The 11511-nt window shown below is 45.2% G+C and overlaps 1 protein-coding gene across 2 annotated transcripts in view; it reads right to left on the bottom strand.

The window, feature by feature from the left end:
• Nucleotides 1–331: 331 nt before the first annotated feature.
• SHFL (shiftless antiviral inhibitor of ribosomal frameshifting) overlaps nucleotides 332–11511 on the bottom strand; it is a 31616-nt gene continuing 20436 nt past the window's right edge. The window contains exons 3-9 of one of the 2 annotated variants that reach the window (XM_033173351.1): nucleotides 11398–11447; nucleotides 8491–8535; nucleotides 7457–7489; nucleotides 4984–5139; nucleotides 3947–4050; nucleotides 2362–2564; nucleotides 332–1973 (exon numbers count right to left, since the gene is read on the bottom strand). In XM_033173351.1, coding sequence (XP_033029242.1) covers nucleotides 1765–1973; nucleotides 2362–2564; nucleotides 3947–4050; nucleotides 4984–5139; nucleotides 7457–7489; nucleotides 8491–8535; nucleotides 11398–11447 — 800 coding nt within the window. In that variant the 3' untranslated portion in view covers nucleotides 332–1764. The remainder of the gene's footprint in view (nucleotides 1974–2361; nucleotides 2565–3946; nucleotides 4051–4983; nucleotides 5140–7456; nucleotides 7490–8490; nucleotides 8536–11397; nucleotides 11448–11511) is intronic. The other variant, XM_033173352.1, reaches the window with a different exon arrangement.

The raw sequence follows: 11511 nt of genomic DNA, 5'->3' as shown, positions 1-11511 counted from the left end.
GTTATTGAAAAAAAATTGTGCTACAAATGGGTGAGTGTTTATGCAGCCTGTGATTAAAGGACTGTGCTTCTGGGCACTGTCCCATGTGGGTCTTCCCAGCACAGATCAGTCTTTTTTTAGAATTGCAGAGAGCTGGAAAGGACCTTGAGGGTCATCCTGCAATGCAGGAGTATTTTGGCCAATGTTGGGCTCGACCCCACAACCCTGAGATTAAGAGTCTGATGTTCTACTGACTGAGCTATCCCAGGAACAATTCACAGACCAATCTTTTGATCATTTTTATACAGGTTGCTGGCCCTCTGAACTGTAGAAATCAGGCAACATTTCAATGTTGGGGGAGAAAACATAATTTTAATTGCACCCATTTTTTAATTCACCAGGGCAAGAAATAATATCTACATACATGATAGAAAACATTTGCCCATAAACATGAGACAGAATGTTATAGATCTGAAGCCTTTCAAACTAGAGATTAAGATACAGTACCCTGTACTGATTTGTTTTTCCAAGATCAATGCTAATATCACAAATCCTGCACAGATTACCTTATTTGGTAAAACATTGCTATATTGCCTTTCAGCCCTAAAAGGGGTTCCCAAAGTGGTTTACAACAATACAGTTTTTATAACAATTCAGAAAGATTAACATAAAACTGCCTTTTCTGCATGCTCAGTGGGAATGGAACTGGGTTCTCTGAACAGGACTGTTAACAGCACAGCTACCCAACAAGGTTCCTCCAGCTTCTCCATCCCTGACTCTTTTTATTTCTAGCCACACAAGCTCTAGGAGGCAGAGAGCATTGCTTAAAAGGTTCCCATTCTTTCTGCAACCTCCCTGAGGAAAGACACCTTACTAGTACAGTATGGAGATTTTCAGTCTCAGCCACCTACACTTTAGATCCTAAACATAATAAAAAGGCCGCTGCCGCCTCCTCCACGTCTTGCTGGGTTTGGAGAGTTTTCCTAGAGCTTGAAGCAACATGCATTCTTTCTAAGCATGACTCCACCTGATACAGGAATGGGGACCTCATTCTGAGATATTGCTGAACTACAACTCCCATCAGCCATGGTTATTTTCAATGTTGCTGGAGCTGATGGGACAATAGTGCTACAGGTTAACCACCTCTGAGCTAATGGAAACTACTGGCAAGCCCAGTAGCAGTTTTCCCACCAGAACACACAAACATGATCTTCTCATGCCAACTGCATACGAAAGTTCAAAGAGCTGGTAAAAGATCATGATGAACAGGACAGAAGCGTTACCTTTGAAAAGCCTCTTAGTTCTTTTAAGGTCAGTTCAACCACTGGAAGTTAGGACATCGTCAAGTTCCACAGACAACTGGCTCCAATGGGAGGTGTCAAGGAGGGCTGATTGGACATAAGATGGAACACATCCACACAGTACTAGCTTTCTTTACTAGTTTTCCCAAAGGACCCTAGGAATTGTAGTGGGTGAGGGTGGTGAGAATTGAGGAGAGAATATGACTATTAAAACCAGTTTAAATCTATGGCTAAGATACATCTAGAAGATGAGCTCTCCAGAAAAGAAATAAGACTGACAGCAAAAGCAAAGAAAAGCCACACTGAGAAGATAAGATGAAGTGCAGAGCCAAAGAGAAGCCCAGAAACGATCAATGGGGAATTCATGTGCATCATTAGAATTGTTCGGCTTGAAGAAGAAAAAAGACCCCCTTCCCAGCCATGCTCACTAGTTTGCAACCTGGCATTCGTCTCCCATCCATTCCTGCTCCGGACATCCAGGGGGTTAATTGCTGCTCTCGCCAGCCTCCTCTTCCTTCAGGTCTTCCAGGATGAGCTCATCGAGGTCGCAGAATGCCAAGCTGCCTTGACTTAAGCAGGTGGCCACCGTGGAGCCGGTACTATCATGCTCTTGGCTGGGGTAGAGGACTTTGGGCAGGTTGTTCTTGATGCGGCTTCGGGGATGCACACAGTGAGTTCCTGGTATATGGGGCTCTGTACGGGGACAGGAGGACACAAGGTGAAATGAGCAAACATCCACAGACCCAGGGATGAAAGTGAATTATCTGTTTTGCTGGACCAGCCCCACATGAACTCGCCTTCCTACACTCCCTTGTTTACACACTTTCTAGAAGGCAGCCAACATTCCTTCTGTGCTGATCATGGCAGCAGAGAAATAGTCTGCACATTGTTTATCATGAACATGAAGCACATTTTGTAGAGCCACAGGAAAAGGGCAAATACAGGAAGGCGCTTTTTCCCTCTGCAAAATAATATGCCTGGAATTTTGCTCCAACGTCTAAGTCTTTCTACTCCCATTTCTGCAAACTGGGTCCAGATGCCACTTGGCATAGCAAGTCAACAACACATGGTGGCCACCTACCAGGGAAGGGACACCCCATGGCACAATGCTTATTCATTGCACATTCAGCCCCACCTCTTCGGTTGTAGCAATCCTCTGCAAAACACGAATGCTGCTGTCTGCCTCTTGGCCCCAGGTTCTTGCGAGGTGGGATGATAAAACTCGGGAGAACAGGACTGTGGCAACGGTAGCAGGGAGATGGGATCCCCATCTGGGCCGAACCTCTGCAGTGAGGAGATGGAGGGAGTGCCTTTATTTATTGATACATTTACTTATTTTCTGACATGTTCTGATATACAGTACCTCATTTTTTATAATTTTTTGCCATTATGTTTTGTGGAGCTCTCAGGAAGACCATTACACTATGCAGAAAATTATACCAAGCAATAAGGAATCAACCTGGCTCAAAATATCAGTACTGCACATCAGAAACCCCACTTCTCCCAGTGCCAAGCAGCCTAGGGTAGCACTATCACATTTAATTTCCTTTGGGTGAAGCAACACCAGAACAAATAATACCAACTATTTGGAGGAAGCACCCTCCTAAAAACAGATAGCAGAATCCCACAGGACAAACTGTACACCCCTTGCCAAAAAAGGCTACACCTGTTTATAGCTAACTCAGAAAAGAAACTCACAGCCTTTTCAACTGGCAAACTGTTTTGTTTGCTCCCTTTAGTTGAAAGAGGTCTTTCCAGGCTCTGATGGATAACTCCTTCCAAATACTTAAGCAAGATTCCTAGCCCTAATATTTTTTGTTAAACCCAGATTAGAATCATAGAATGGTAGATTTTGAAGTGACCATGAGGTTTACCCTCTGAAAAAATATCAGCCAATCTTTTCTGACCAATAAGTGAGTGATCAATTAAAGAAAGGAAGGTCAATTAGAATAACAAGATGACTTGTCTCAATATCCTTAGTCATATGCCAAACAAGATTGCTGACTATGGTAAAAGCTGTTTATTATTACTTATTAAATTTATTACCCACCCTTCACCAGCCGGTCCCAATCCTAGAGCCCAATCTTATGCTTACACATGCAGAAGAGTCACACTGTGTTCAATGGATCTTACTCCTGAGACAGTGACTGTGTGCAAATAAATAATAATAATAATAAATTTGTACCCCGCCCATCTGGCTGGGTCTCCCGGCTTCCAACAAATATTAAAATACTTTAAAATCTCAAAGAATTCTGGGCACTGTAGTTTAGCTCCCTCAGCTACAATTCCTAGCAACCCTTAGGAAACCACAGTGCCCAGAATTCTTTGAGGGAAAGGAAGTGCTTTGAATCTGCTTTAAAGGTATAGTGTGTGCGCAGTCCATGTCCAATCCCCTGCTAATGCAGGAATGCTATGCCATTCATAACAGGTGGCCATCTAGCCTCCGCTTAAAATCCTCTAGTGAAGGTGAGCCCACCTGAGACAGCCTGATGTTTCAATGTCCAACAGCAGGTACAATCAAGAAAGTAATCCTGATGTTTATAGTCTAAATTCTGACATGAAACTATTGGTTCCAGTCCTGCCTTCTGGAACAATGGAAAACCAATGTAGATACTGAAGTCCCCCTCTGTCCCACACTCCTGAGTCACTCAGTCTGTGCTGCTCACCTGAAGGTGTGTCCACACGAGGGGCAAGTGAACTCTGCTGTGCCCCACATTTTGTCTTCAGGCACTGGGTCATAGCTGTTCCTACACAGGCGACAGCGGGACACCTGTGGAGGGCATCAAATGAGAAGCTAAAAAGGCACCCCAAACCCCAGCAATGAACCACAAAATGAAATGGCGGCAGGCTCAGTTCAAGTCCTGCTGAAGTCCTCTATAGAGCAAGCTGCCCATATGAGGTGTGGCCCCAATACTGTTACACCCTTGATTGCATCTGCTTTACTTCTGGTTGCGGGGTGGTGGCTGGGAGCAGTGGTCTTGGAGTGAAAAGTAGAAGAAAACACATATAGAGTTCAGCCCCCCACTCTTTGTCCATGCTCCACTTTCACTCCCCTCCCCCCAAAAACACCTCCATAGAGACACTATCCATGCTGTATATGGATTTGGTGGAAGACCCAGTTTTAACGCAGGTCTCTTGCCATCATGTCTCCTTGGTCTTCCATCCCTTTTTGAAGGGACAATTTTGGGGGAAGGTGATTATCTCAGTTGCAACACCTCTGAAAATAGGTTCTCTCTAGCATAGGAATAAGGAGCCAATGGAACAGTTTTATTTTTCCAACCCCAATTACTGGGGGGGGGGGTTTGTCATCAGAAGTCAGCACACTGGAAGGGGAGGGTTAACCAGTGTGTGACACACATACACACACCCTAGCAATTAGGCTGCAAAACCCTTCCTTAGTACCACTGGAGGCCCCTTTTCAAGCCTAACTGCTGTGCAGGGACAGAATAAGGAGAGGAAGCTGTGAGCTGCATTTGGCCTGTGGGCCAAAGAATTTTCACACCTACTTTTATTTTTCCTTTTAAATTTAGGCAAAGATGGGGAGACAAAAGAGGGAGGAATGGGAGAAGCAAAGGTAAAAAGGGTTAAAATCCTGAGAAAAAACACCCATCTCCCTTTTAGTTGAGCTACCTCAGCATGTGGCCATCAGTTTGACCCTTTGAGGCAGATGATCCACAACACATGGTCATACACACACACATACCTGTTTTCTCTTTGGGACTCGACGCCACCACATACTGTCACAGGGCTGGCAAGAAAACTGACGGTCTTCAGGTGGGATGCGGTTCTTTTCGGCATTGTCAAACATGCGCAGGTTCTTTTGGGTCAGAGGCAAGCACTTCAGCTGCTGAGCAACCTCCTGGGGAAGAATAAACATGAAGCGTGTGAATGTGATCTCTCCTCCAAGGGCCAGGAAATTCCTTCATTGCTTCCCTCACACCTGTCCAACTTGAGCAACTGGTCAGAAGACGACAATGAATAAGAAAGCTATTGTGGCCCTATTCCTAGAGGATGGGCCTGGGTGTATGTTGACAAACTGAGGGAGAAACAAGGGGCTGATCCAGATTTCCTTTTGTGACATGTTTCTAGGCACATGTCCAGGCTGTAAAGTGCTGTGTCCAAGTGCACTCCCCCCCCCCCGGCAACACTTTCCCCACAAAAACTTGCTATTTACCACTGAATTGAGCAAACTGCAATCTGCAGAAAACCTGAATTGCCGTTTGTTCTGATTCAGCGTTAAAGGGCAGGTTTTTGCAAGGGAAGCTCTCAAACACGGAACTTTAAAGTGTGTACCAGTGTCTAGAAAGCTTGGGGCAAAAGGAAAGTCCAAGAACCAAGGATCTGCTGGTTGTGGCAAGAAGGTGAACAGGAGGGGAAGAGAGACTTGAGTGCTCTCACCACCAGCCGCTTCCCCTCCTTCCCTCCTGGCCAGCCTTGCACCAGCTGAGAGCAGCAGCGTTCTGGTGGCTTCTGCACCTGCAGCCAATCAGCATCTCTTGGCTGTAGCACCAGCTGCAAAGCAGAAGCAGGGCTAACAGCTACCACAATTGGTTTAAATGTTTTAACTGTTTTTAATTTGTGTGTGGGGTTTTGTTGTTTTTATTGAGGAAGAGGAGATGTGTCTGGGAGGAAAAGAAGTGGGGAGAGCAGAGGGTTGACCACAGTGGTTCTGGGTAGGGGGAGGTATTGTGTGGGCCAGGTAAGGGGCACACGGTCGGTACAAGCAGTTAGTGACTGTGCCGCGTGCCAGCCCCTGCTTCAATCCGGAGAATTTCGGTTGCCCTATCAGCCAGCCCTTGGGTCTGCAGCTGCTGCTGTTGTTGAATTTTGGTTTGGCTCTGAGTAAGATCTCCCTCATCCATGATCTGATTATGGACATGGAGGCTGATCTGGTCTGTACCACAGAGACCTGGGTGGCTGAGCAGGGTGGAGTTGGTCTCACCCAGCTGTGCCCACCTGGGTACTCAGTGCAACATCAGGGCAGACCCGAGGGCTGGGGAGGAGGAGTTGCTGCGGTCTATAGAAATTCCATCTCTCTCTCCAGGCTTGCTGTCCAGCTGGGGGTGGGATCTAGCCTGTGTGTTCCTGGCACTGGGCAATCAGGATAGTTAGGGATTCCGTGTCAGGCAGCCCTCCCGTCTGTGGTTCAACACTGTAACAGAAACAGGCATGGCTTGGCAGTAATTAACTTTATTGCTCAATAACCAAGGACAGTTAAGCAAGTCAGTTGCAGAAGCTAAAGTTCCTGCCCCTTTCTTCCCTTCATTTATACCTCCCTCCTTGCATTTTTTTCACTGTGACTCAACTTTTCTTAATTGTTCCAGCCTTTTCTCGACTCTTCATTCCTGCACTGAGAATGGGGAAGGGGAAGGAGCTGAATCAATACTGTATTGCAGAGCAGGAGACACAGCCCCTGCTGCTTCTCTCTCAGCGTCTGCGGCTACCGCAAGCCTCTCCCCTTCACCTTCTCTCTCTCTGCTGATGATTCCTCTCTGTCTCACCAGTCTGAATCTGGTTCAAAGTCCCCTTCCTCCTCAGGTGCTTCCTGGGCCACTGGTTGCCACCACTCTTCCTTGTCCAGCCAGTCCCTGCCATTCTGCTGGTTTACCACCCGCCTCGCTGCCCAGCAGTCTCCCTGCCTGAGCTGACAGAGCTGGTTTTGGAGGCAGTGTTGAGGACGCCCAGACTGCTGGTTTTGGGGGACTTCAACATCCATGCCAATGTGACTGGCTCTGGGGTGGCTCAGGACTTCATGGCTGCCATGCTGACCATGGGGATATCCCATAATGTCACCTGCCCAACGCATGTGGACCTTGTTTTCTGACTACAAAGGCCAACCTTGGTTGCACATTAAGGAATGCAGGAATGTAGGAAGGACTGAGGTCTTGGAATGCCAACATTTTGAGCACTTTCTAACAATTTAACCTTCCCAATTCTCTGTAACAGACTCCAGTTCTCATGAGTCCCAGCCAGCATGACCAATGGCCAGGAATGATGGGAGCTGTCAATTGCTTTAACACTCCTTACCAATGTAATAAAGTTTTAATTATGACTAAACGGCACATCAGTGTGGTGGATTCTCTTTCTTTCTCTGCTCTTTCCTTCATTTTCCTTATTCCACCCCCAATGGCTCTGTCCCAGGGACCACAACAGTCCAGCCCTGTACCTATTCTCACCTTTATTTTCTCATCACACTTGTCACTTCGTTTCTGCAAGGAAAGAAATAAACAAACTATGATGCACAACATTATTAAATCAATATAACCCAGTACACATTTTTGAACACAAAAACTGAGCATATCCTTCTCAAATGCTACATGCTGTTTATAACTCCTCAAGGTTTTTCTCTGGTCATCCTACAAAATTAGGATCAGATTTAAAAACACAGAGCTTATGCACACAACATATTTTGCACACATGCATACAGACAACATACTCTGCATATGCACACATGCAAATCTAAGCAAGCGACATCCACTGAATTTTTAACAGTTTATTCCTCTTTTGCACATGGTCCTCTCCTGGCTTTCTCTTCTTCTTAAAAGAATTTAAGAAGATGTAAGTAAAAGAAAGAAATGACATTGGAATGAACCACCTAAGATCAGGCTGCAACTCAATTGTGTGTCTTGCCCCAGCTATTGAAAGTGAATAGAATATGGAATAAGAACTTCACTGCTTTCTGTTTTGATATTTTATTAATGCAGTAGGTATTCTGGGACAAGACTGGTGGCTGGCAGACAAAATGTGAGATTGAGCTGCTGGTATCACTGTTACACAAAGGGATGGCTCAAGATACGTTGGTGCCTGTGAAAAATCCAAATGGTGTCTTTTCCTTCTTTGGGTGCCATCCTCTGGAAAGTTCTCCTGCACATTTCCCATTTGGTTCGTTGGAAACGTTCCTGAAGGATTGTGCCTACCCGTTTAGATCTTTCTGCTTCTTGTTCTTGCTAGCATCAGAGGCAACTAACCTGGCTGGCTTGTCTTAGTCACGCTATACAAGCAGCTCAGAAAAAGGAAGTTTTAATGGTCTCTCTAGTGGGAGACCCCCCCCCCCATTTACCTGAACTGCACACAACCCAGATGTATTCTGAGATCATTCCTTCTATTCCCATCACCTGTCAAAAAGCAGTGCAAAAAGGGCTTGCCAAGTCAGTTAAGATCTACCAGGGGGGCTGTGCCACACACAATGCACCCCTCCTTCCCGAATCACCTGTTTCTTCTGCTCCTCTTCTTGTTCCAGTTTATCCACCACTCTCTACAAGAAGAAGAAAAGCGTTGAAAGTGGCTACCAGACAGCAGGACCCATAAAATAAGAAGCACAATACATACCTAGGTGACATACACACTTCTGAAAGTGACAAAAGGCTATTGATCAGGAGGACTGAAAGTGCAGTTAATTCTTTAATAACAAACAGCTCAGAATTCATGACACAGTAACTATATGATCCATCATTTTCCTGTGCAGAGCTTTTTTCAGCTGGAACTTACTGAAACTCCGTTCTGGCACCTCTCAGGTGGGCGCCATTACCATTCTAAGAGAATGAGGGAGGTGTTCATGGTGAGAAAAATGATAAACACAAACATATAATTAGTGGCGCCTCAAATCTGTTGCTGCAGTGGGTGACTTTCCTGCATTAGCAGGTTGGAACTTTGAGTTTTTCTCCACATTTATGATTCTGTGAAAACTTAGGAGCCAGCAATCTTTCCTAAGAGCCAGGTGAGAGGCTCTTTCTTACTGGTGGGGACCTGAGCACCCCAGTGAGAGGAGAGGTCCTGTTCTATGACCACATCTGCACTATACACTTCAAGCAGAATCGTATACATGGGCAGCCCTTATTCTCCTCACCAAGCTACAATTCCCAGGCTGGTTTAACAGGCAGCCCCTCTTCCCAGGAACTCTGGAAACTGCAGCTCTGTGAGGGGAAGAGGGGCTTCTGAACAACTCTCAGCACCCTCAACAAAGTGCACTTCCCGGGATTCTTTTGGGCAAGCCATGACTGTTTAAAGCAGGATATGGCTTTAAATTGGTGGAGCAAATGGGACCTCTGCTCCCTTTCCTGCCCTCCATTCCTTTCAGGCAAGTGCCAGGTCTCCTCGGAGTTTTATCATATGTGGTGGACGTGCAAAATAGCAAAGAACTTCTGGGAGATTATATATAATGAACTGGGGGAGAAAGTTTGTAAAAACATTTGTTAAAAGCCCAGAAGCTTTTCTTTTAGGTATAACTGATGCAAATCTGCCCAGGGATTTTAAAAGTCTCTTCATGTAAGCAACTGCACAGGCCCATATGGTTTATGCCCAGAAACGGAAAGAGGGCACGATACCAGCGAAGGAAGAATGGCAGACAAAATAGATAAGGATTAAAAAATACAAAGAAGATTGGAAATGATATGTAGAATATTTGAAAAACTATTGTAAACATATTAAAACATTAACAGTATTAGAATAAATCCAGCAGTAAGGAATATTTTTATATCAAATTGGAAAAATGAGATAATAAAACAGACCATGGGGGGGGAGGGAAGTTGATGATAACACTTTGTATATGGACTTAAAATGGTTTAGTTAAATTTGTTGAAAAATGAAAATGGTAAGTAATTTTTTAAAAAAGGAGTCATAAAAGGTAAAGGTACCCCTGACCATTAGGTCCAGTCGTGTCCGGCTCTGGGGTTGCGGCGCTCATCTCGCGTTACTGGCCGAGGGAGCCGGTGTACAGCTTCCGGGTCATGTGGCCAGCATGACAAAGCCGCTTCATGGGGTCATATGGAGTCATAGCCCTCTGCAACTCCAGGCAGAAATCACCAGGCCCAGTTTTGGAGGCCAAAACAGAATTAAGGAATTGGCATTAAAAAAGCACCCAAGATGCTGAGTGAGGTGAGTTTGCCCCCTTTAATATTATTCTGTTGGGGGGGACTCAGTAGGTGAGTTTTGTGAATTATGCTTAGAGTATCACTGTATTTGGGTTATTTGTTTAGTAAGATTTATAGTCTGTCTCATCCTGAATGTCTGGGACAGGTGACAATATTTGAAACAAACAGCAGAATAGGAAAATGTAGTTGAAATGTTTTGCACCAGCACTTCCTGGTTTCTTGGAATTTTGCGCTGCCGACAACTATTCAAAGTACTGCACAGTGACTGTCTGAAATTCAATGTAATATCAGCATTCCTAAGTGAGTGTTCAAAATCCCAGACAAACCTCACCTTAAAGACTTAGAAATGTTTTATGGTCTTGCGTAATTAGTACTTATCTGCAGACTTATTTATTTAGGTCATAACTGGACCATGGATAATTGGACCCACTTTTTTGGCATTCGTCTGTCTCAAGAAGGCATCTTTCCTCCAAGGGTGAAGTCAAACCGCTAGAGAATTACTGCACCTACTGTGGTTGTGGAGACCAGTAACTTGTAACTGCTGCTTCCTACTTCTTCTTCTTTTTGCTGTTAGGAGCATTTTGACCTCTCCAGGTGCAAGCCAGGCCCTGGGCTGCCCAGATGAGAAGAACCCCCTCTCAGCCTTGCTGATGTGGTTCAAATGAAAACAGAGCAATACATTTGGCAGCAGCTTGACTGCAGGAGTTGCCAGAAGGAGGCGTACAAGTCTCACCCAACAGTCTTAGGGATTCCATTGCAGATCTGTGTAGGGTTTACTCCTTAGCCTCTTCTTCTCCCAGTGATGTTCCGCAAGGCAGCAGGTACCGATGTTTCCTTGGGGTTTACTCCTGAAGGCTTTCTTACAAATGAGTATAACCACAAGGCAGCAGAGGCTTAGGAGCAGTGTTTTGCTTCTCTTAGATGGGTTACATTCCCAGGTTGACGTTTCTCACCTGCCCCTTACCTCCCTCTACAGCACATGCAAACTGCCTTCTTAACTGTGGAACCCACTGTTGGTCTCGTCCCTAACTCACTGGTGGGAAGACCCATCAGCTACCCTCAGCTGCTTTAGCTGGTGAGTGGAGTTGTTAAATTAGGATAGCACAGCTGTTGGGTTAATAAGAGCTTCATTTGTTTAACCTTTCAGTATCTATAAATGCCCCTTAAAAGTAGCTTCTGACTCCTTACTCTTCATCTACCTTTACCCAGCTTTTCACCTCTGCCTAAGATAAACAGAAGAGAATTACCAAAGCCACAGGATCATCATTGAGACTCTCTCCATCTTCTGGGTCCGTATCTAAAAAACAGCAACAACACAAAGTTAGAGCAGGCTGAATGCGAGAAGGTCTCAAACTGTGAAA

The sequence above is a fragment of the Lacerta agilis genome, chromosome 16 (genome assembly GCF_009819535.1).
Source record: "Lacerta agilis isolate rLacAgi1 chromosome 16, rLacAgi1.pri, whole genome shotgun sequence".
Lineage (NCBI taxonomy): Eukaryota > Metazoa > Chordata > Lepidosauria > Squamata > Lacertidae > Lacerta > Lacerta agilis.
The sequence above is the reverse complement of the archived record's forward strand: the minus strand, read 5'-3'. Positions and strand labels throughout refer to the sequence as shown.